Source organism: Eucyclogobius newberryi, unplaced genomic scaffold (assembly GCF_026437365.1).
Source record: "Eucyclogobius newberryi isolate DKJ021-1_F unplaced genomic scaffold, fEucNew1.0.hap1 SCAF_6, whole genome shotgun sequence".
Classification (NCBI taxonomy): domain Eukaryota; kingdom Metazoa; phylum Chordata; class Actinopteri; order Gobiiformes; family Gobiidae; genus Eucyclogobius; species Eucyclogobius newberryi.
In genome coordinates this window covers 21,307,382-21,332,713 of record NW_027316278.1, presented here as the reverse complement: position 1 = coordinate 21,332,713, position 25,332 = coordinate 21,307,382, and the positions used below count along the sequence as shown (strand labels likewise).

At 41.6% G+C, this 25,332-nt stretch overlaps 2 protein-coding genes across 5 annotated transcripts in view; both read left to right on the top strand.

Annotated features, from left to right (window-relative positions):
• Positions 1–17,201, top strand: part of rasgrf2b (Ras protein-specific guanine nucleotide-releasing factor 2b) — a 37,489-nt gene extending 20,288 nt beyond the window's left edge. The window contains exons 14-29 of one of the 4 annotated variants that reach the window (XM_072432641.1): positions 141–223; positions 493–696; positions 4,472–4,570; positions 5,405–5,922; positions 7,125–7,250; positions 9,287–9,376; positions 9,475–9,581; positions 11,255–11,367; positions 11,435–11,495; positions 11,781–11,884; positions 13,189–13,273; positions 13,358–13,555; positions 14,389–14,468; positions 14,550–14,667; positions 14,734–14,802; positions 15,530–17,201. In XM_072432641.1, the coding sequence (XP_072288742.1) occupies positions 141–223; positions 493–696; positions 4,472–4,570; positions 5,405–5,922; positions 7,125–7,250; positions 9,287–9,376; positions 9,475–9,581; positions 11,255–11,367; positions 11,435–11,495; positions 11,781–11,884; positions 13,189–13,273; positions 13,358–13,555; positions 14,389–14,468; positions 14,550–14,667; positions 14,734–14,802; positions 15,530–15,622 (2,148 nt within the window). In that variant the 3' untranslated portion in view covers positions 15,623–17,201. Of the gene's footprint in view, positions 1–140; positions 224–447; positions 697–4,471; positions 4,571–5,404; positions 5,923–7,124; positions 7,251–9,286; positions 9,377–9,474; positions 9,582–11,254; positions 11,368–11,434; positions 11,496–11,780; positions 11,885–13,188; positions 13,274–13,357; positions 13,556–14,388; positions 14,469–14,549; positions 14,668–14,733; positions 14,803–15,529 lie in introns of all 4 variants that reach the window. The other 3 variants (XM_072432640.1, XM_072432642.1, XM_072432643.1) reach the window with 3 other exon arrangements.
• Positions 17,202–21,648: 4,447 nt separating this feature from the next.
• On the top strand, positions 21,649–24,796 carry LOC140347055 (creatine kinase U-type, mitochondrial-like). The gene is made up of 9 exons (XM_072433381.1): positions 21,649–21,846; positions 21,945–22,143; positions 22,246–22,341; positions 22,408–22,629; positions 22,725–22,810; positions 22,944–23,067; positions 23,789–23,923; positions 23,999–24,124; positions 24,569–24,796. The coding sequence occupies exons 1-9, from the start codon at positions 21,689–21,691 to the stop codon at positions 24,689–24,691; spliced, it is 1,269 nt and encodes a 422-aa protein (XP_072289482.1). The 5' UTR covers positions 21,649–21,688; the 3' UTR covers positions 24,692–24,796.
• Positions 24,797–25,332: the final 536 nt, after the last annotated feature.

The following is a 25,332-nucleotide window of genomic DNA, read 5'->3' as shown; positions in this document are numbered from 1 at the left end:
ATAAATGAATAAATAAATAATATGCTGTAACATAAAACATAATTGTTCATAATATAAACATACATGTTCAACATGTTATGTCGTAGTGTAAATTCACAATAGTGTCGGCCTCAGTAAACACTTATTGTCTCTCTCTGCAGTGCATTGATAACATTCGTTGTAATGGCTTGATGACAAGTGTGTTTGAAGAGAATTCCAAAGTTACTGTGCCTCATATGATCAAGTAAGTGTGTGTGTAGTCATGCCAAGCATACTTTAATTTCACATTGATTTTTAAAAACTTCAGCCTTTATTTAATGGTGAATTTATTGAGTATTTCATGTGTTGTACTTATTATGCTTTTTAAACAGTGTTATTAATTTTGCTCTTTTGGTAATAATCTTATACTTTCCTGCCCAGCAGTCACCCATGCTTGCTTGTATCTGTATGTGTGTAATGATTCATTAGATCCGATGTCCGTCTCCATAAAGATGATGTTGACATTTGCTTCAGCAAGACGCTCAACTCGTGTAAGGTCCCGCAGATCCGATACGCCAGTGTGGAGCGCCTCCTGGAGAGGCTCACAGACTTGCGCTTCCTCTCCATTGACTTCCTCAACACTTTCCTGCACACGTACAGGATTTTCACCACCGCCGCTGTGGTCATGGACAAGCTCGCCGACATCTACAAGAAGCCCTTCTCTTCCATCCCCATCAGGTCAATACGCAACACCAAGCACTAATGTAACAGGATGTGTGTCTGAACTGCTCCTGGCTCTGTTTGCTTTGATATTAGCAACTTAACAGCATTAACCTGCCACCGCAAACCTTCAGTTACTAAAGCCATGTCAAAAACCTGCTAATAACTCTTTGCACAGATCTGTTCTCGACTTGGGCTTTTTAACAAACTTTAGAAGTAGGGCACTTGAGTCAGACATGAGTGACTAAATATCAAGTTTGAGGTAATCCGAGAGAAAAAGAAGGATTATGGAAATAGTTGAAGAATTCTGGATCAATCTGCTCGCTGTATTGTCGTGGAAAGTAGTTTGTCATTATTTTATTTCTTGAATAATTCTTATATTGTGAAGTTTGAGTAAAATGATTTAATATATTTGTATAAAACATGACAACAGTATCTGTTAAATGAGACACTTAGTACTGCCATCTGATAAAGGACATTTACATTCCACTTTAGGTTTAAAATTACCTCAAGTGTTTTTCACATCCAGAGAAGCTGGCTCATTCTGACTAACCCTGGTTCAAAAGTGGTGCTAAAACATTTATTGTAGAACACAGTGGAACTCAAATGCACCTCCAAAGTGCAGACATTGTAAGCCATGTCCAGCTCAATTTACATTGTTTGTTTGTCCAGTCCCTCAAAAGCCGATGCAGTGTTTATAAATGAAGTGATCTTCTGTGTCCTGATTTAAAGAATGACATTGCAACGGTCCTCCATTTTCATAACAATCGCACAATTTAAATTCAAATATAATGTTTTTTGAATGGGGAAAGGTCCTCACAAAATCCTTCAAATCAGGAAGCAATCATTTGCACAAAACCCAAGAACAGAGATATAAACATATTCATATATTCTGGCTCTCAGATTTTACTGCGCTGGTGAAAGCATGAAATGGGGTGGAAAGTGGGGTGAGACATTCAGCAATTGGAAGGTCGACTTTGAATGGTTTCTTGTGGAGGGTCCGTCATCTGCTTGTCTCATGAAAATGTTATTGTTTTGCCTGGACTGATCAACTATTGTGTACAATTAGTTTCATTTATTCAATTACAGGTCTTTTTTATTGCTTTATTGCTGTTTGGTGGCGTCACCTGCTAAGTTTCATGTCATTTTGTGGAACATGCAGTACAAAATAATAACATTTAAAAAGTGAAGATTTTGGACCCTCCACCTCACTTACCTTACTTAACGTGTGTTTCCTAATCAAGGCGCGGTCTTGAATAACATTTTGGAGCATTCAAAAACATTAAAAAAAGAAAATATAACAGCAATAATTGACAATATACTGCTAGAGGTGACAAAATATTGACAAAAAATATAATCTCGATATTTTTATTGGCGTATCCCGGTAACAACATTCAAACGGAACAGAAATAATTTAATTTCACTCACCTGGTGTAAATCACTAGACTGCATTATCACTCACTTCTATTGGAAAAATAAAACATTAAGAATGAATCAAAAAAAAGCTCAGGGAGGACTAGAAGCACCAGATTTTCAATATTAGTCATTGGCTTACCAACTACAATACATTTACAAATGGACTCAGCCCACCCAATCTGATATTATATGGCTAGAAATAGAACAATCATTATGCAAGAGCTAAATATAGCTGACATCCCATTTCTCACCAAGTCAATAAAACAACACACATGCTTTATGCTACGACCATAGCCTCTACTCTGACAGTCTGGTGGAAATGTCACCAATTAACAAATTCCATATTTGCCCCATCTAACTTCACACCACTTTGGTACAACTCTGACTTCTTAAGGAATAAAAAACTTTCCCCACATGGGCTGAAAAGGGGATCACCCATGTCATTTTTTAAAATACCTACAAATATGTTTCAAAATCTGTTTTATGGAGAAAATAAATGTCAGACCCACAAATGTACAACCCCCGACTACAATATCAGACTTGATTAATCTCTTCTCACAAAATAATGTCAAAGCCATCTCAGACCATATGCCTACCAACAATAAAATGGGAAAATGACCTTTCAATTACTCCTGAGGCCAACATCTTGACCAAAGTCTGTAAAAATATTTATCTTATGTCCGGAAATGCCAACTTATAATTAAGGTCGAGGCTGCAGAGCCGCGGTGCGGTCAAATGGCCCAGCAGTTTCAGGAACCGCGGCACTGCCATATAGCCTCATGGCTAACCATAACCCTAACCTTAACCCTAACCCTGACCCTGACCCTGACCCTAACCCTAACCCTAACCCTAACCTTAACCCTAACCTTAACCCTAACCCTAACCCTGACCCTGACCCTAACCCTAACCCTAACCTTAACCCTGACCCTAACCCTGACCCTAACCCTAACCCTAACCCTAACCTTAACCCTAACCTTAACCCTAACCCTGACCCTGACCCTGACCCTAACCCTAACCTTAACCCTAACCCTGACCCTAACCCTGACCCTAACCCTAACCCTAACCCTAACCTTAACCCTAACCTTAACCCTAACCCTGACCCTAACCCTGACCCTAACCCTGACCCTAACCTTAACCCTAACCTTAACCTTAACCCTAACCTTCACCCGGCGCGGTCTAAAACGGTGCGGTCAAATAGCGCAGCAGTTTCAGGAGCCGTGGCACAAAATAACATGGCAGTTTCGGCCGCGCGCCGCGGCTCTGTAGACACGCCCTTATAATTAATACAATACAAAACACTTCACAGAACACATCACACACGTAACAGATGAGCTCAAATGGGAATCACATCAGAGATTTGCACTCAAAAATATGACTATATCTACATGTATGGCAATATATGGTAACATTGTGGTGATGGGAATAATAATATAACACATTTTTACTCTGAATGCACACACACATACACACATGCTCACACACACACACACACACACACGCTCACACACATACACACACACACACACACACGCTCACACGCAAGTACACACACACACACATACACACACACACGCTCACACACACACATACACACACACACACACACACGCATACACACACACACACACACACACATACACACACACACACATACACACACACACACACACACGCATACACACACACACACACACACACACACACACACATACACACACACACACACACACATACACACACGCTCACATATGCACGAACAAACAAAGAAGAACAACAAAAGAAGTTGAGTCTTGAGGCTTGTCTTGAAGGTGTGGAGGTCGATACAGTCTTTGAGTTGTTGTGGTAGTGAGTTCAAGAGGGTGGAGACAGCGACGGAGAAGGGTCTGTCTCCCCAGGTTCGTCCTGCAGAGGGAGGGGAGGGAGGGGAGGGAAGAGAGGGAGGGGAGGGAGGGAGGAGAGGAAAGAGAGGGAGGAGAGGAAAGAGAGGAAAGAGAGGGAGGAGAGGGAGGAGAGGAAAGAGAGGGAGGAGAGGGAGGGGAGGGGACTGAGGGAGTGGAGGAAGGAGAGGGAGGGGACTGAGGAAGGGGAGGGAGCCGAGGTAAATGAGACATTTCTGTAAAAAAAATAAAAATAAAGTGCAGAAATAACACCTTGCATAACTTTTTAACATTTTTATTTTTAATCAGCTCTTTTTGTAATAATCGCATCAAATATTGTCGACATTGAAATGTAGGTTTTGTACCTACTAGACCACTACCATGACCTCCTAATATCTGTAAACCTGCCTGTCTGTCTCATTTCCATGTCAACATTAATGGTCAGAGTTGTTCATAGTAATGGTGTTTGTCTGTGCTCCACCGCCTCATGTTCCCCACAGCTACAGGACGCAGTATCACTCATTTGATCATCTGTCCATCTCATCCATCTGTCCTGACTACAGCACCAGGATCAAGAAGATAACCATCGAGCAGTCAAAGTAACACGCTCTTCCTCATTCCATTTCCTTTGTCCAGTTCCAATTTTACAGGACTTATTCAATACTCTTCATACTTTAATCTATACTTCTCGTCTCCTTTATTTCTAGTTTATTTTCCACAAATGAAAAAGTGTACTCTGAATGCATAATTGTAACTTTTGCTTCAGCGTGGCAACGTTTTAAACAGTCACAGATGCATACAGGTTGTAGGTTGTAAGTAAGATTTCGTAATAACAAAGTCTTAGCTACACTACTAGACCTGTAATGAAGGGATTAAGCTTTCATATTTGATATTAATTTGTGGATCTTTAAAATCCATTCTTGCCACAGAAAAGAATAATTATTATCTTTTGTCGTGGCTTGACTGTTAGTGCCAAAGCTGCAAGTAATATCACAAAGTTAAAGGGTTGGGAACCACTGACCTATATTTGTGTGACTGTGACAATTAGTGTGAGAAAAAGCCACACAATTAAAGATTATTCACAATTACTGACAACACGACCAAACTACAGTGAAATCTTAAATGTTCTTTTATTCCTTTTGCGTGACACGTTTATATGGCCCAAGATTGTTCTTAAATCAAACCTCCTGAATGACGACATACAGTAAAGTTTATGACAAAAACAGCCAGATACAAAGTACTTAACATTTAAATGCATTTTTGGACGCTTCTTAAATGGTCACGATTATTATGTTACGTTTATATTGGGACCTGAATAATCATGATCATCAATTAACGGAATAATCTTGACGTTCCTGCTGTCACTAGTATAAGTATAAGAACTTCCAGTGTGTTTAGAAGCCATTATTACTTGAGTTCGTCTTCTTTTTCAGGTCTTTGGAGTTGTTCTTTGCCACCAGTCAAAACAACAGAGGTGGGGACCACACTAATGATAAATCTCCTCGTCTTCGCCGCAAGTTCTCCTCCCCGCCTCCTCTGTCCATCCCGTCCCGCACCTCGTCCCCCGTGCGAATGCGTAAACTCTCCCTCCACTCTCCGGTCACGTCCAAGGTGGGGGGCCTGGACCTGACCAGTCCCGTGTCCAACTCCACCGTGAACCACAACAGGTCCCAGTCCGCGGCCAGCAGCCCCACCTCGGCCTGCACCCCTCAGACCCCGACGCCCCAGACCCCCAGCCTGAGCGCTGTGTCCCCCACCTCGCCCTCCACCTCCCCCCCGCATAGCAACTCCTCCTCCACCTCCCCCCCGCATAGCAACGGCAGGCTGCCCCAGGACCAAGCCCCTCCCATCCCGTCATCTCCAGAGCAGAGCAGCAGCCCCAGCGCAGAGGGGGACGAACTGCCCAGAGTCGACCCCTTCTGTGGCAAACTGCGCCGCAGCATTCGCAGAAGTAAGATAGTTGATTTTGCTGTAAGAGACGTTGTGTAATGTGTTTCCCTCACAGTCTCTGGTCATTATCGTACTCGTGCGTGTTTGAGTGATCCATTATTGTGCTGTTTTTGTGGCTTGAGTGCTCAAAAATGTCTGTCTTCACTTCCCATTTATGCCCACAACTCTTTCTTTACTTGTGATTATATGTTTCTGCTCTGCTTCTGAAAACGTTTAGTACAATACAATGGAACGTTTCTATTCAGTAACTTTGGATCAATATTGTGTTTGTGAAAAACAAAATCTAAAATAATGTACTAATGTGATAGTTTATTGCTAAATACCACAGAAAAGCACAATATGGCTTTAATTTTAACTAACTCACAATATCCTTTTGCTGTAACATGTTGGTTACAATGATGGCGTATATACTGTGGCTGTAATGTACGGTGTATGCACCTTATTGTATCACCGGGCTGCTCTGCAATGTATTAATCCAGGACTGCAGTGTTATCAGTTGGAGCGGCCTCACAGGACATCATTATCTCCCTTTCACTGGTGCTGCCGTGTCCACTATGATGAGTTTCTCGGCTCACATATGCTGTTATGGTGTTTGTACGTAGAACATTCCGGGCTTCACTCAGGGGCACGGCTTATACATTCATTAGCAAAACACATAACGCGGTGCATGTGCTTTGGTAGCTGTCCACCCTAGTGTCATTAGATGCAGTATCTTAAAGTATGCAGTATCTTTCCTCTTCATCCTACTTAAGGGCAGCTTTGTAATGATTCTCAGAGCACTGTACTTTAGCTGTGGTTACCTCTGTTCTATCTGCAGATATGTGCATTTTACTGCGACACAATGATTAGCATTATGTGTCAAACCTCTGCTTACTTACAGTTAATGTTGTTGCCTTTTTGAGTGAAGACAAATAGGGAAGAAGTGTAATTGATTCCTCGTGTCGGTTTAAAACATGCTTTACTGAGGGCATGCTGTACATCTGTGGTATTAAAACACAGTTGCATGAGAGAATTTTACTGCCTCGATCACACTTGCACACACTTGGGACTAAAATGGGACCTATGTTAGAACAGAGCCAAACCGAGTCTTCATCAGGACTAAACCGGGCTCAAATCAAGTGTGAATCCATGATATGTGTAGTAAGGGGATGCTGAGTTCAACTGTAGCATAATCAATCCTTCTGCTCTTGATTTGTGCTTTAGCGGTGCTGGAGTCTGTGTCACTGGAGAAAATCTTCCCTGAGTCGCCCCAGAGCAGTGAGGCTGGAGACATGTCACCATGCCGCTCCCCCTCCACGCCTCGCCACCTCCGCTTTCGCCAGCCAGGAGGTAAAACTGCATCCAAGGCAACACTTCTGGTTCAGATGAACACAGAGAGAAATGGCCCGATTTGCTGGAGCAGCACACGTTGAAAACACAGCAGTTACACTCGTGACGACATAACAAAAAAGGAAATTCCAGATTCCATTACCAGGATGGGGGAAAAATGTATGTTGTGTCCAAACTGCCCGGAAACGACTGAACCAATACTTATGAATCATGTATTATGTCCTGGTTTAGGTTTGTGCTCCTCAAGTGGATCTATACAACGTTTATAGTAGCAATTTCTATAATACCAACTTGTGTTATTCATTTATTATATGTTAGTATTGTACCCAGACAGTCTGCAGGTTTAGGACATTACAGAAAAACTATACGTATAAGAGGACAATCTGACATGCAAACCTATTATTAAGACAACAAATAAAAGATAACAGAACATTGTAGCCTATAATTTGCTTTAGTCCTCATTAGAGCGTCTATTAGTGAGCAGCGGCGGCGCGTGCATAAATCTTACTCACCACAGGCTGCAGCCTTGCATGTGCCTGAGACCCGCTGAAGAAGGTGTCCGCAGTGTTCACAGATACAGTCCGCTGTCCTGCCAGCTCAGAATATTGATCTTAAATAGAAATAGGCTTGGTAATTGTTACAGTCAGATTGTCCTCTTATACAAATTGTTCTATGGAAGCGTTTCGTCGCCCCCACACCGAGGCCGGGGCACAGCGTGTGTTCGCACTTGCAGATCATATGCGCTGTTGATAAAATGGGAGCCAAGGTGTTAAACCTGATGTGGCGCAGGGGCAAATAAATAAATGAAATACCTTAGTAATAAAAATCATGGTTCTTCCAATAAGGTCTTCCAATAAAAGTGGTCTACCAGTCACCAGAGAGCGCCTTTTAGGATTACAATAGTGAAATAAAGAGCTGCAAATGTCTTAATTCTGTACAATAGTGATAATTAGGTGTCAGTGTATGTCTCTATATGTGTGCGGTTATTATGGAGGCTTTGTAATTTCAGTAGAAAGTGTGAGTGGAAAGATCATAGTGGAAAAAAGTGTTTTCTGAAATAGCACGACATTAGCAGTCTTTTTACTTTTTCTTTTTTTTACACAAAACAAATCATCTTCCATAGAATGTTTCAGGAATGTTTTAGTTAATCTAAAAACAAAAGAAAGAAAATAAATGATATATATATATATATATATTTAGTTTCAGCAACAGCAATAACATCATTTCCAAGCTGGCAGTGGACTGTCATGTCACTTTTGAAATATTCTACTCAAAAATATTCAACCTCTACTCAATTTTTACAAAGAGAGATAAAATTTAAATGAATGCCAGTTTTGTTGTTTTTTGTAGACTGCTCCTGTAATTAAATAAACTGATAGACAGTTCATTGACATCTGGACTTCAGAACACAATAGATCCAGAGCAGCAGCGAGAGGCCACTGCATCATCCCCCTCAGAACAAGTCTGCTCGGCCAAACCACCTTTTCTGCCCGAGTTGGTCATGATCGAAATGCCACCGCTATCACCATAAGAAAACTCAACACATACGCTTTATTTAAAATACAGTGAAAAAATTGACAATCAAAGTTGTCAGCATTGACCTCCCGCTGCCCCCTGCTGGACTCTTGCCTTTTGTCTCTTGGAGTGTTTTAGTTGATGATTGTTTGTTGCGTATTCAGATTTAACGTCTGATTTTAGAGTCATGAATTTGAACTTGTACCCCGCCTAAGGCCCGAAGTCACTGGGATAGGCTCCAGTCACCCGCGACCCCGAAAGGGAACAAGCGGAAGAAAATGGATGGATGGATGGATGGAATTTGAACTTGTAGAGACTGTAATTTTACTTTGTATAGTGTGACTTTTAACATCTGTACAGGGACTACAGATGAAAATATTTGCATGTAATATTTGTTAATATCCTTGAAAAAAATCTAAACAAATACTTGACCAATTTAGTGTGTATGCAAAACTTTCACCTTAGTTTTAATTTTAAGTTATCCTCAGTACAGTGAAATAGTAACGTTTTGTGATTTACAGTCCAGTCGGCAGAAAACTCTCGCCACTCAGTTTCTCCCGCATCGGCTTTTGCGATCGCCACGGCAGCAGCAGGACACGGGACTCCACCAGGTAAACTCCCACGCTCAAATCAACACACACGGCATTGTGAAACTCCAGTAAACAAGATACATTCTTTGTGTGTGTGTGTTGTACCGTGTGTGTCACAGTATTTACCAACTCCGAGAGAACGTGTGATAAAGAGTTCATCATCCGCCGAGCTGCGACTAACAGAGTCCTGAATGTGCTGCGCCACTGGGTGTCCAAGCACTCGCAGGTCAGTCCACTGTGCCCACCCTATGCACCGGACTGGTGTGAAAGAGGAGTGCAGAGAGAGAGGGAGGGAGCGGGGGAGGGAGCGGGGGAGGCAAGACAGAGAGAGAACTGTAAAGAGAGATGCAGAAGGTGGTGAAAGAGAGAGGAAGAGAGAAAGGGAGAAATGAATAGGAGCAAAGGGAGAGACGGAGGGAAAGACACGAGGAGGTGGGCAAATAGAGAGATAGAGAGAGAGATATTGTATGTAAGAGCGAGGTGACGAGAGGGAAAGAGAGAGAGATTGTGTGTGAGAGATAGATTGCAATAGAGAGATGGATTGTGAGAGAGAGAGATACAGGGAGGGCGAGAGATTGCGATATTGTGATAGAGAGATGGAAAGAGAGAGAAAGAGATTGTATGTAAGAGCGAGATGACGAGAGGGAACGAGAGAGAGAGATGTTGTGAGAGGAGAGAGAAAGAGAGAGAGAGATAGATCATGAGAGAGGTTGTGAGGGAAAGAAAGGGAGATAAAGAGAGATTGTGAGGAAGAGAAAGAGAGATAAAGAGAGATTGTGAGGAAGAGAAAGAGAGATAAAGAGAGATTGTGAGGGAGAGAATGAGATTACGAGGGAGAGAGAAGGAGAAAGAGGTTGAAAGAGAGAGAGATGCTGTGAGAGGAGAGAGAAAGAGAGAGATCATGAGAGAGATTGTGAAGGAGAGAAAGAAAGATTACGAGAGATAAAGAGAGATTTTGTGTGAGATAAAGGGAGAAAGCGGTTGCAAGAGAGAAAAAGAGATTGAGGTAGAAAGAGAGCGAGCTCGTGTTCATCACACACTCCGTGGTCTCATCAGTGAGGTCTTTCTTCTCGCTCTGGTGCGTTGCTTTTACACTGGACACTCCCACTGAGCAGCCGCTGTTGCCTGTAATGAATTGAACATGAAGATAATTGCCTGTCTTCTGTCCAATGGCGCTCCGAGCCAACGCTATAGATTAGTTTTATGCTCCTTCTTCAATAATACCAAACGCTGTGTTGACAGGTCCACTTTAATTGGTCTATTAACACTGAATGAGGCCACGGTGAAAAAGCGCGCCCACTCACTTGAGGAGCAAAGAGCTTGTTAACCAACCTTTAAACGGAGACGAAAGGGACACACGTGCAGGGAAAGACTTCATCCAGGTTCATCCAGGAACCAGCGCTCAGCAAATTCTGGAGCCAGTGGGCCTCATTAGTTTCATGGTACACAACGCAATACTCTGATAAGACCAGCGTAATCCCGCTATCTCAGGTCCATGTAGGAAGTGGGTGTGGTCTCGATTTTCAACTCTATTTCAATACTAAGGAAACAGCTTGAGACACCAATGAAAACAAACAAACAAACAAACAAACAAGAAAACACCCTTTTTACATACACTCATGTAGTGTTCTACAGTTAACTCTTTTCTCCCACAATCACCAAATCATAGTTGTTTACAATTCCAATCCCTGGTCAAACGAGTGTCTAGTCTTAGTATTTATAGTGTCATTCTTTGATAACTCTTATATTTAGCATAATACAATACAGTATAATAATAAGTGTTGCTTTTCTTGTTGAGTTTGTTTGATAATGCTAATATCAGGGTCTATTTCGTTTTTCCCCATGTGGGACAATAAAGGATTATCTTATCTTATCTTATCTTATTTTGTGAATGTTTAGGACTTTGAGATGAACGCTGAGTTGAAGATGTCTGTGGTGTGTCTCCTGGAGGAGGTTCTTCGTGACCCAGACCTGCTGCCTCAGGAGAGGAAAGCCACTGCTAACATACTTAGGTACATGTGCATTTAGGAGTTATCTATTTACAAAATAATGTCTACAGCAGAGTTCTGTATGTTTCAGTGGCCTTTCTCAGGATGAGATGGAGGAGGCCCAGCTGAGGATCGAGGATATCTTACAGATGGTGAGATCGATCTTAAGCTATAGTCAGTCCATGATGATGCAGATGACAAATAAACAAATAAAACAAGTGGCTAAAAACAGCAAAGGGATGTTCTCACTCAGTGTCCAAACCTCTGCGGCCCTTAACCCTGCAGCGAGGGGCCGCTGTCACAAAGCATATCTGTCATAGTCTCTCAGATGAGATATTTATAAGCGGGCCTGGGCCTGGGTGTGAGCATCTGTGTGTTTCTGACTGGACTGTGTGCTGCTGATCCAATGCACATGTCGGCTTTGTCTGTGAGTTTAGGCGGACTGTCCCAAGGCCGAGTGCTTTGAGTCTCTGTCAGCGATGGAGCTCGCCGAGCAAGTGACTTTACTGGACCACATTGTCTTCAGGAGCATCCCCTACGAGTCAGTCTCTTCTTTCATATCCACTATTCTTCTGTCTTTTCTTTCTTCATTTTTCATTGAATTCTTTGAATCTTTATTGCAAAGACCGACAGAGGAAGTACCAGTTCACATCATTCACATCAGTCACACCTACTTAACTTCTTGAAGTACCGGTAATTGTACTTATAATTGAATAATAATTGAACTCTTGAGTAAAAGTTTCTGTTTCTTTTCCCACTCTGAGTAAATCTACAAGTGACAAAAGCATTATGTTGTAAATTATTTGAACATTTAGTTGTTTTCTCGGCTCCTTCAGATATTGTACAGTTTTTGTCCTTTTTGAGTCTATCTTGGGCAATACCAGATGTTGCACGTTCATTTTTTTTTTTTTGTCTTTCAGAATACATAAACATTCATTTCAAAATCAGATTTTAGGTCCGGACAGTTACTCGTGCATTTACTCCTACTTGAGTTGTTTCTTGAACCACTACTTTGTACTTTTACTTGAGTAACATTATCTTTAAGTAGCACTTTTTGGCTACTTTACCACCTCTGATGAGATAGGGGTTATAAAGTAATCCTTCTAGTCACGATAGTAAACTGTAACTGCTTTTCACACAGGAGTGGGTCTTATGTCACACTTATAAAGTGGTAAGGCCTAAAATAGAAGCTCAGGTGATTATACAACGTGTCAAACTATGTGACTGTGGCGCGAGTGAACAGCAGTGTGCAGGGAATGACTGCTATTATTATAAGGCTCTTTCTATAATCATGTTGCCCACCACGATGTCTGGTGGTACTTTGTGTTGTAACTGTAGTATATTTCTCATTCTGATACCATCAATATCTAAAGGTGCACTGTGTAACTTTTCTGGTGTAGGATCTGCTATCTGCTTGTTTCCGTCAAGGTGTTATTGCTTTGTTTTTGTCTAGAATGTCTCACAGAAGGTGACGCCACCAGTTACAGGTCAGATCCGTGGAGAATAGAGCGAGGAATATAAACTCAAAAAGAAAAAGAGTAGCCCAAAGAATAAACCAGAAATATAATATTAGTCAGGCAGATGTCCCCCTGCCTCCCGTCTGTCCCACGTCTGGCAAATCTGTCCATTATGTTCAGGGTTTTCCATTGACACTTATTTCAGTCCTTGATGGTCGGCTTCGTCCCTGACATCCTTTTTTTTTTGGCATTGCCCTTGTTGCTAAAGCGAAACGTATTTTTTTCATTGATAAAGAAAACAGGCCGAGCAATGTCATCTCCATGGAAACAAGCATGTGGCGGACATGTGTCACAATACAACAATGTGATTTTCTTTGGTCATAAACAGAGAGTTCCTGGGCCAGGGCTGGATGAAAGTGGACAAGACGGAGCGCACGCCGTACATCATGAAAACCAGCAAGCACTTCAACGACGTGAGCTCGGGAACTCCACTTCTACTTTGGCTCTTTCCTCTGAACACCCGAGATAATCTTTTGATGTTGTATGTGTGCATGTAGATGAGTAACCTGGTGGCGTCTCAGATCATGACCCACACTGACGTCGGCTCCAGGGCCAACTCCATCGAGAAGTGGGTGGCCGTGGCCGACATCTGCCGCTGCCTCAACAACTACAACGGCGTCCTGGAGATCACCTCTGCCCTGAACCGCAGCGCCATCTACCGCCTGAAGAAGACCTGGGCCAAAGTCAGCAAGCAGGTGCCGTATACAACTTATGTATATCATGTTATATATACGTTTTATTTATGTGTATATACTTTACTATACATACAATAGCCAAAACTAAGCGGGCGACAGTGGCTCAGGGGATGGAGTGACTGTCTTATTACATATATATATATATATATATATATATATATATATATATATATATATATATATATATATATATATATATATATATATATATATATATATATATATATATATATATGTAAGTAAGTAAGTAAGTAAGTATATAAGTAAGTAAGTAAGTGATGGTATACTATTCTTCACCCAGCTTGCCAATGTATGACTGAGACTAAAGTTTATTGATCCACTAAAGGAATTACTTGGACACAGTACTGTAGCTCACGCATTGCAGTATAATAACAAGTAGCAAAGATAGTTAAAGACTTAAATATAGTACATATAATATAAAAGGTGTGTGTACAGGTTGGACGACTCATTGAACTAAAGTGCAGTTAAGTTGCAGTTAGAGATACGCTGTTGGGACATTTAAAAACACATCAAATCATTTTAAAATCAAAGCGAAACAAAACCGACAGCCAGTGCAAAGATTTTAAAATCGGGGTGATGTGTCTTGTTTCTTGGTGCCAGTTAAAAGCCGACCAGCAGCATTAAATATAGAATACATTTAATCTATGTCTATCTATGTCTGTGAAATAGGAAACAGGTGGGCGGAGATTGACAGCCATATCTGTCCCCAACTGTAGAGTGACTAATGTGAAGCAAAACTGCAAAATAGCATCGCTTTATTATTTGTGTAATTTTGTTCTACATATGGCTCTGTCTTTTGTGTTCTCTTTCAGACTAAAGCGCTGATGGACAAACTGCAGAAGACGGTGTCATCTGAAGGCCGCTTCAAAAATCTGAGGGAAACGCTAAAAAAGTAAAAAAAAAAAACACGAACGTTACAGCGATCGGACCTGACAATGTTAACGTTACCTTTGACCTTTACGCTGTCCTTTAGCTGCAACCCTCCCTGTGTGCCATATCTGGGAATGTATCTGACCGATCTGGCCTTTATTGAGGAAGGAACACCTAACTTCACCGAAGAGGGTCTCGTCAACTTCTCCAAGATGAGAATGGTAAGCTGTCTGGAGGAATACAAAAAGAGAAGTCCCACATAACTCCTGTGCGTCTGTCCTCCTCAGATCTCCCATATCATCCGAGAGATCCGACAGTTCCAGCAGACTCCGTACAGAATAGAGCACCAAGCCAAGGTGCCCACTGCTTTTTTATTATACATTTTTTAACAATACTAAACTTAAATTTCACAGTGGAACAGAAAGTTGCTGGTAAAACATGACCACAGAGTTTTAATGTGTTTGAGCGATGTGTTGTCCTGCTGTCCTGAAAATGTTACAGCTTAAAGTGATTTTAATGCATTATTACACATGTTAAAATGCCGGTTCTGCAAATATATTTATACTTTTTGTGTGATACATTTTTATTGTTCATTTCTGGTTATCCCAAATTTGTCAGAAGAAAGAGCAAATAAACACACAGAAAAACAAATACAGACATTGAATAAATAAACCAACTGGAAACAAGAAACAGAATTAAAACAAGGGGAGATTAGACGGCAAAGCACAAAGTAAATATGAAATCCAAGGCAACAGCAGCAGAAAATGGTTCAAATTAAATCATGAACATTATGTAAACATATTCAAGTTTAGTCCCATTGTTGGACATATTTTTCTTTTGCATTATTAATACAAGCTGAGCAAAATTCCAAAAAGTCAATTACTTCTCATGATTTTTTTTCCCTCCGCATTAATATTTACCAAGTTTTGACATTTAGTTTTAGCATCAATTCAAATCAAGCTTTTACTTTCGTTTCAACCACAGTGTACAGCACACACATCATACTCCAACTATAATACAATACAATAAAACGCATGAAATATTCAGGCAGCGGGCTGAAGACTATGCGTTGTGTCTCTGCAGGTGACCCAGTACCTGCTGGATAAGACTTTGATCATGGATGAAGACACACTGTATGACCTCTCTCTGAAGATCGAGCCCAGGCTTCCTGCTTGAGCGAGGGGCTGTTATTGGCCAGTGTGCGCCGGTCAACCGTGGACCCTACGGCAACATGCCCATTTCATCTCATCAGTGCAGATGGAAGAGCATTGCAAAGTTATGACAGCTTTGTGCACAGGACGATAAGAAAGACTGATGTTATGACGATATTGGCTGATTTGAGATTCAGCCGGGTCCGGGGGGGTTTCAGAACCACTTTGACAGCAGGAAAATGACAGATATTATGGAGCTGGCAGGAAACGGTTTGAAACTAATGACACACGCTGCTTTGCACGGATAGTGGAACAGCCAGATCGAGAAAGCTAGCTGACTGCGAGGCGGGAATCGATCAAAGCTATGGATTGTACCGATGTAGCAAATGCAGCGCGGGCCGGAGCAGTTTTTTCGATAGCATGCGTTAGTCTCTGTTCGGCTGCTTGTGCGTTTCTGTTTCATCACGTTTTACTCAAAGCATGTCTCCCAAACACGCTTTTGTCTCGATGACGCGCTCGCATGATTTGAGCTCACGATGTTACCGGTCACATGGCCTTCACCCTGACCCTGATTCTGCCTTACACTTACACTTGTCTATGCCTCTATTGTATCCTCAGTGTTGGATATGCTTTCTGTTACATAGTGAACAAACAGAAATACGTTAGACCGCTCGATGTTTTTGTTTTTTACCTAAGAATGCTAAAAAAAAATAACGTGAATGATGTTAAAGGTAATGCATTTTTGTGCCTTCTAATAGTTTATGGGTCAGCGTTTCGATTTGCAACACGCCCTGAAGAGTCCGCCGTCCGTCCTAGATTGTACTCTCTTGGTTTTAACTCCTGGTCCTGGTCATGGTCGATAAAACAATAAGACAGGTCATAGGTCATAGTAGCATGTTGTTGGTGTGGTGTCGCCCTCACAGCTTGTGCAGTTTTAGTGCGGTTCCTGCTCGTGTGCTCAGTTGTGTGGACTGGACACAGAGGCTGGACAGGTCCTGCATTCTTCCACATGTAGCTTTGCTCGAGAATGACTCTTATTGCCATGCTATTTATTTTATCATATGTTATTTTTGTATTACTAGTGATTATAAAAGGTTATGCTGTAAATATTGATCGCTTTATCGTGTTGCTTTTAGGTTGAATTTTGCATCCCACGTCGTTTTATGGCTAGGAACTTGTTGGAGTACATTAAAAAATAAATGAAAAAGCTGTTTCAAACTTTGAGAAAAAAAAATGTAGCATTTGAAATATGTCCTGCATGCACACATCTGTGACATGTTGTGTGATGAATGGACTGTACTTTCTCTATCCTTTTCTTGTATTGTCTCTGTTGTCAATGACTCTCTTAAGGCCTAAAACATTCGAGCATGATTGCCTCATAAAGAGTGCCACTAAATCAAACCACATGCACAGGTGTATTGGAGAATATTGTGAACTGTTGTGTCCAGAGTGTGTTCCCACGTCTGTAATGAGCTGTCTGTTAGTTACAGAATGCCTCGTTTATAAAACATCTGTTGAATGTGTGTTATTTATTTGTTTATTTAAGTGATTGCATTTTTCATGTAGGAGCTGGAGAAATAAAGTCAACACGCCTTATGTCTCTGTGGAAGTGTTATTTCTCTAAGTCACCACTGTGAGGCTCCTTTTGGGCCCTTTCTAAAATATGTTTTATAGTAGTCACACTTTTTTTCTTTTCTTTTTTTTTTTTTAGTAAAGAGGGAACTGTTTTCACGCTTAAATTGACCACAATTTCTAATGTATTAGACATAGTTGGATGATTTTGGTTTGCCCCATATTTTCTAAAGAGGGAATTTTATCTTTTTTAATACCCCTTTATATATCCACATTTACGACGCCCTTTTATTCCACTTTTTTGATTGCTGCAAAAAGCAAATAATTTCTTTTTCAAACTTTTTTGCTTAAATCTCTTGATCCACTTCAGTTCTGAGCAAAATGCTTAATGTGAAACAAATGCCCAATAATATATATATATATATATATATATATATATATATATATATATATATATATATTCAGGTGGAGATGGTGAAAATGTCACAATTTTTTTTTTTTAATCTGAGTTTGTTATCTTGGACATATCAAAGATATGTAATGGAGATAAGTTTGTTATCTTAAGTTCGGGAGCAGGACCACGCCCCTTCCTACGCCCCTTCCTGCGGCTACACTACTTAATCATCCAGATCACACACATACCTGTGTTCGTGATTTTCGTGCCCCTCCCTCCCACCCTCTTTAAACTATTCTAATGTATCTCCTAGATGGGGGTATCGAGGCCCGGGAGCCTTCAGCCCTCATCGCAAGAAGACCCAAAACGGCATCAACTTCGTACATTCGTGTTGTTCATGTTTCTCCCCTGCCAATAAACACCTTGCATCGTATCTGGGGTCGTGGTCCTTGCTAGTGAAACAACATTGGTTTAGATTATTATTAATTTCTGACATAGTTAACAGTTAGCCTACATTTTCTACAGATGTCAAAATCAGTTGAGTAAAAGGGAGCCACCAGTTCAGGACGTTTTTGTAACGGGTTGAACAAATGTAAATATGAGAGATTATAGCCTTGGGTTAAGTCGCATCTGTAGACCACTTGGCACTTGCACAAATGTTTCACATTTCTCCCATGAGAGTCATAATCTGGCCAAACCATTGATTGCCAAACAGTCACACGTGGCCTCTGTGAAATAAAGTGAGTCTTGTCTGCCCCCTGCTGGAGAGAGCAGGTCAGTACTATGGCTTATGTGACTAAATAATTCATTTAATTTATACTATTTACAGTCTCAGTCACAAATCACACAGTCTTTCACAATAAGAGTCACGTAATCATCACATTAACAAGATTCTGTCAGTGCTGCTGCTGCTGCTGGTCCCATGGAAACATCAGTCTGGTGCTAAAGGGGCGAGTGGATGTCAAATCACATTTAATGTTCAACATAAGATAATCATGGCCGCAACAGATGTAAGATACATTTTTATCAGCATTTTAATCACATGTAATTGAACACATTTAAATTGAATACTTTACTTTGGAACAAGCATCAAAACATCTCTATTCAGACAAGGGGGTGGCAGACCCTCCAATGGAAAAGTTACATGCCATGTTGAATCAAAGTGGCACCGCCACACTTGACTTTTTTTTTTTCTAAATCGTACTTACGGACGTTTTTCGTCCGATCGAGCTCTAAACAACACTTTTTGCATCTAAAGCCCATGAAATGTAATTTTTTTTTTTTTTTTTAAATTGACATTCTTTACGGTCTCCGCGTAACACGCCCTCAAAAAAGGCTTAATTTCCTGTTTTTTCAAGGACAAGTCACGCTTAATGGAATTGATCTACGGAACTCATATTTCACTCACTAATGCGTTTTTATGGTCTGATTGGAAATAATTAATACCCATGTAACAAATTTACTCTCTAGCGCCCCCTACCCATTGTGTGAAAAACTCAACATTGTCTGATTTGTTTGAAACTCATGGATTATATTCTCCTCGAGACGCTATGAAAAAAAGTGCATTACAGATATTGTATATTTTTCACTATTGGCCAGCAGAAGCGCAATTAATGCCTTCACTTCCTCTTCCTCTTTTATTTTGATGGGACATTTCCTCTCATGCCGCGGTCTTAGCATTAGCGTTAGCATTAGCGGCGGGTGTCTGTTGCTAGGTGACGGAGGTACAGGGAGGAGGGGGTACAGTTGTTGTTGTTGTTGTTGTTGTTTTATGGCGGTTGGCATCCAATTGTTGCATTACCGCCAGACTTTATTCCTCCTACCTTGAGAGACCTTTATTTTATGCACCTCAGCAGCTCTTTTGCTAAACCTGCATCCCCCGTAGGCAGAGCTATGTTCTTCCCCACAGTTACGGCACTTCAGTTTTGCTCCCACGTCACACTTCCCATACTCGTGATCTCCTGCACATTTACCACATCTTTGCTTCCCTCTACAGACCGCTGCAATATGCCCAAAGCGCTGGCACTTAAAGCAACGCAGGGGCGGTGGAACATATGGCCTGACGCTATAGCACATGTACCCAATGAACACCTTACTAGGCAGGCACCTCCCTTCAAGTGTTACCATTACAGACAGGCTGTCACATCTTACCCCAGACCGGGTCACTTTCAACCGCCTAGCGTCCACCACCTTAGCTCCAGTCAAATTCTCCTTAACTTCATCCACAGACGTCGCCGTAGGGACACCTACGATAACTCCTCTGACTGTGTTTCTTTCAGCATCAGACACAAGAATGTCCTTTCCACCCAGACGTTTAGTTCCAATCGCCTTCCGTTGCTGAGCCGCGTCCTTGCACACGACCAGCAGCGAGCCATCTCTAAGGACACTCGCACTCTTGATCACTCCCACAGCTACAGTTAGGCTCTTTGACAATGCCACTGAATTCCACTCCTTAAAGGATGCACTAGCACGATATCAATAGCTTCAGCCTCATACTGCTGCTCATTCCCAGAACCCTCGGACGAGCTAAGGGACTTTTTACGTTTCCGGGCACGAGCAGTTCTGGCTGCTCCTCCACGCCATCCAGAACACCTTCGACCACCGATCCACTCTCCTCCGCCCTCTCCTGTCTCTCCAGACCGCCCACAGCGCAGACCCGACTCTTCTTTTTCTTCGTCTTCGTATGTGTTTTGTGTAATAAAGTCTAAAGAATCAAGTCTAAAGAATCAAGTCTAAATAATAAAGTCTAAATAATAAAGAATAAAGTCTAAGAGAATGCAGTGTCGGGGCGATCGCGATCAAAACGTGGAAGGAGAACTGAAGAATGGAGTCTATTGGATAAAGTCTAAGGAATAAAGTCTGGCGGTGGTGTAGCACTTGGATGCCAACCGTCATAGAACAACAACAACAGCAACAAAACAACTACAACAACAATAGTCGAGACGGAGTGGAGTCTAAGGAATAAAGTCTGGCGGTAATGTAACACTTGAATACCAACCGCCATAAAACGACGACGACGACGGTCGCGCGGGTGGTGAGAGCCATCATCGCCGCTAGCGCGGCTTTAATTGGCTCAAGCATGGAATGGAATTCATTCCATGGAACGTTCGAGTCTTCTTTAGACTTTAGCCTAAAGTCTAAGAGAATAAAATCTAAAGAATAAAGTCAAAGAGAATGAAGTCTAAGAGAATAAAGTCTAAGAGAATGCAGTGTCGGGGCAATTGTGATCAAACACGTGAAGGCGGTCGCGCTTTAATTTATTTAGCAACTAGCCTATTTTCCAAACACTGACTGTAAGTTATTCATTATTAATTTGCAGTTAACATAACAAGTTAATTCCAGGTTTCCTCTAATTGTAATACGTGATACAAAAACAAAAATACATATTTTGTTTGTTTTAGAACTCTTAAATTTTACATTGTTTACGGTATAAAGCCAATTAACAAGTTCGCTAAACGCAATATAAGCTATAATGACATGCTATATAACCTGATTTTCTGAATCTTTGACTGCAGCTTTAGTGATATTGGGGAACACCGCACAGAGAGAACAGAAGTCCAGACATAAAGGCCACACATGACAGTTCTCATCAGGACTGTAGTTTGTAGATAGGGATAGGCAGACCGACTGTGACAGTTCAAAGAGAATTGTGTGTATCGTAGTTGACCGGTGCAGACTAATCCGAGTGTGTGTCTTGTCTCCTCTCTGTCTCTCCTCTCTCTCCGAGCGCAGTGGATCTCTTCAAACAGGTGAGTGATGATGTTTCTAGAGTCTATAGCTTCAGCAGCACTGATACACTTCTTACTTCCTGATATCAGTCTTCCTAGAGTTCTGTTCCAGCAACACATACTTAAATAAGACAACTTACTAACTTATTGACTAAGTATACATATTTATCTGTAATAAGATAACTTGCAATACGTTGACTTTTGTCATGATATATATGAAGTTTAGCATTTTAATCAAAGCCAATTGCATTGCATTTCACTTCCTTAAACTTGATAGGCCTTCTTCTCTGCATGCGCGCGCTCATACATGCTGACATATTTGGATATTTTAGCAATAAAGAAAATGTCATTGTTTGGCTTATTTTCACAGTTCACGCTCTCACCTTTCCTTGTAACCATGGCAAAATCCTTCACTCGTATGATGTCAGGCCGAAACACTGTTCTGATGCTGGCCAGCGTGGGAGCTGGAGCCTTAGTCTCTGGATACGTGCTGACAAAAAGCAGTGCTGCTACTGCAGCTGCTGCAGCTGAGAGGAGGAGGCTGTACCCGCCTAGGTGTGTCTCTGTGGGGCCCTCACATATACATTTTAAACATAATGTCAAAAAAAGTATATCTTTACGCACACATTTATATTCATTTTATTATTGTGCAGTGCCGATTTTCCATACCTGAAAAAGCACAACAATTGCATGGCATCGTCCCTGACCCCTTCAGTGTATGCTCATCTGCGAGACAAGCTCACACCGAATAACTGGAGCCTGGACCAGTGCATCCAGACCGGAGTGGACAACCCAGGACACCCCTTCATCAAGACTGTGGGCATGGTGGCCGGAGATGAGGAGAGCTACGAGGTGGAGTTTGTCATTATCACAGGAAACAATACTTACAGAAGTGTTAGCTTCTCTGCCAATGGCCGCTCCCACAATGGTGTTAGTTTTTGATCATTTCCACAGGTATTTGCAGAGCTCTTTGACCTCATCATTAAAGACAGACACAATGGCTATGATCCTCATACAATGAAGCACCCCACTGACCTGGATGCCAGCAAGGTTTGATGTCCTGTTTTGAGTCCATTACATGTGTGGTTCTATGACATTCATTGATCTTATCTCCAGCTGACCTCAGCCATATTTGATGAGCGTTATGTGCTGTCGTCCCGCGTGCGCACTGGCCGCAGCATCCGTGGGCTGAGCCTGCCCCCAGCCTGCACACGCTCAGAGCGGCGCGAGGTGGAGCATGTGGTGGTGGCTGCTCTGTCCGGGCTACAGGGCGACCTCGCTGGACGCTACTACAACCTGGGAGAGATGACCGATTTGGAGCAGCAGCGGCTCATTGATGTATGTGCACAGAGACACTTTATAATGGGGAGTTTGAACCAGTTCCATTCTATGTCTTGATTGTTATCTTGATGCCCTGTGCCCTTTTGCATCAGGAGCACTTCCTCTTTGACAAACCAGTGTCTCCTCTGCTCATAGCAGCGGGCATGGCCCGAGACTGGCCGGATGCTCGAGGGATCTGGTACGTTCTAACTGGTTATTATTATTTTCTCTGGGGAAGCTGTTCAGAATAACAAACCACGCCATTGTAACAACTGTACAATTTGTGAGGTATGAATCACATGTCATTGTTTGTTATCTTGCCTCTGTGTCAGGCATAACAATGACAAGAACTTTCTGGTCTGGATCAATGAGGAGGACCACGCTCGGATCATCTCCATGGAGAAAGGCGGGAACATGAAGAGAGTGTTTGAACGCTTCTGCAAAGGTCTTAAGCAGGTTTGTATAGAGGCCTACTTAAAGTGTTCCTATTGGTTAAAAAACTATTCTACAATCACAACAGGGTTGTCAGGGCAAGTGGACAGATGCAAGTTTTTCACATTCGCAGTTTATGGACAGGTCTCATCTTCAGTTCAGAACTTCCAGTCTCACTGCTCTGCAGAGGCTGCACTAGCACTGATCCATGATTGGTGCAGGTGCTGGGGTTTGGGTCAGTGGCTCACAACCTGGGGGTTGGGACCCCCATGGGGAGCTCATGATTTCAGGGGGTCCCCAGACGACATAGGGAACATTTAAATCTTATGCAATAATCTTAAACATTTAAACAAGATTTTCAAATGCAGTGGAAAATTATTGTTTCTCGACCTATGTCCAGAAAATAATATCAAACATTAAAAATGAGGCTACTTAATCCTTTTACGTGTTTGGGGGTCGAGAATGCCAAAGATTATTATTATGGGGGTCATGAACCACTGGTCAGTTTAGAGAGAGGCATTTTAGGTTAAACCCTCTGAATGTTTGGAGACTTGTCTTGAGAACTAGAACATCAACAATGATCTCCAATATTTTTATATTCAAGAAATCAGCATTACAATCATAATCAGTAAAAAAAAAATAGTTTTGAACACCTCGTATCTGGGGACACAAAAATTTGAAATAACAAATCCTACATAAAATAGCTTTAAGTCCCAGCTGAGCATTGGCATGATGTTTGCTTCAGGTGGAGCATCTGATCCAGGAGCGTGGCTGGGAGTTCATGTGGAATGAACGTCTGGGTTACATTCTCACCTGCCCCTCTAATCTGGGCACAGGCCTGAGGGCTGGAGTGCACATCCGCCTCCCGATGCTCAGCAGGGTAAGGAGGCAGTAAGAATACATTATTATTCATGGATGTAAATGCATATTATAACAAAAACTGAGTATGATGTAGGACCCTCGCTTCAAAGAGATCCTGGAAAACCTGAGGCTTCAGAAACGGGGCACAGGAGGTGTGGACACTGCAGCCACTGGAGACACTTTCGACATCTCCAACCTGGACCGCCTGGGCCGCTCTGAGGTAGGACGTCCTGTGAAGAGAGGGAAGAGTATAGGAGCGGACCAGGTGTAGACTGGCTTTAATTCTCTCTCTGCTCTCAAATGACCCGTCACCGTAAAGCAGCCACAATACGCCTTATCACTATAATCTGTCATCCACCAGGGAGAGTAAAGACAGATCAACATTAATGAGCCCTACATAGAATATTACTTTGTCACACTTTTAGGAGGGAAAAGAACTATTAGGTTGAATGGAATATATACAGAAGTATTGCAAAAGTGTTGATATTCAACAAATAATGTGTTGCGTGTTTATGCTTCACATGTAACAAATACAGATTATGTATTAATAATATAGCAATATAAGAAATAAACCCAATCTATATTAATCTCAAAACTTCTAAATCCATGAATTCTACATAAGACGTGTTTAGAGTAAATGATGCCATTCTAACTGTGTTGGCAGGTGGAGCTGATGCAGTCGGTGGTTGATGGAGTGAACTATTTGATCGAATGTGAGAAGAGGCTGGAGAGAAGACAAGACATCAAGATCCCGGCTCCAATTCAACTGTTCAGGAACAGGAAGTGACCTATAGTCCAGCACTTAGTCCAGCTGTTGGTTCTGTTCAAAACAAAATATATTACAGTGCAATGTAACCATGTAACTAAATGTCTTCTAAAGCCAATTCACCAAGTTATCTGTTCTTTGTTGTTTACTTCTGTACCTACTTTGTGTTGCAACACGTATCTTATCTTACCAAAGCTAGAAAATAGTAATACATGTATTCTAACCTGGGACTGAACCTCTACATCTGTTAGTTGCTCAATATGCTTTAAGGAAATGTAAGTATTTTCCAAAATTGAATAGACTGAAGATGCCTTGCAAGATGCAGAATCTGGTGGACTGACATTCAGAACTACTCAGTCCACTTTATCTGATTTAAAGTGCAAATCTCATTATTGCCAGACATCGGCGAGGGTAAAGAGAGGTGGCTGCTTGTGCACTGCAAGGAACATAGTTATAGTGACAGTTTAGTAAGAGTTTTAATAAAGGATGCACATGTATTTGTGTTTTGACTGCAAAGTAATTTTGGTCATTTTCATTATGTTTATTTAGTGCAGATTTATACCTTATATGGTTCGTTTTTATCTTTCTTTTTTTTTTTTTCAAGCAAATCCTCTGTCCAATTATGCACTAATAAGTCAACTCAAAAGTAAATAAAGTAAATC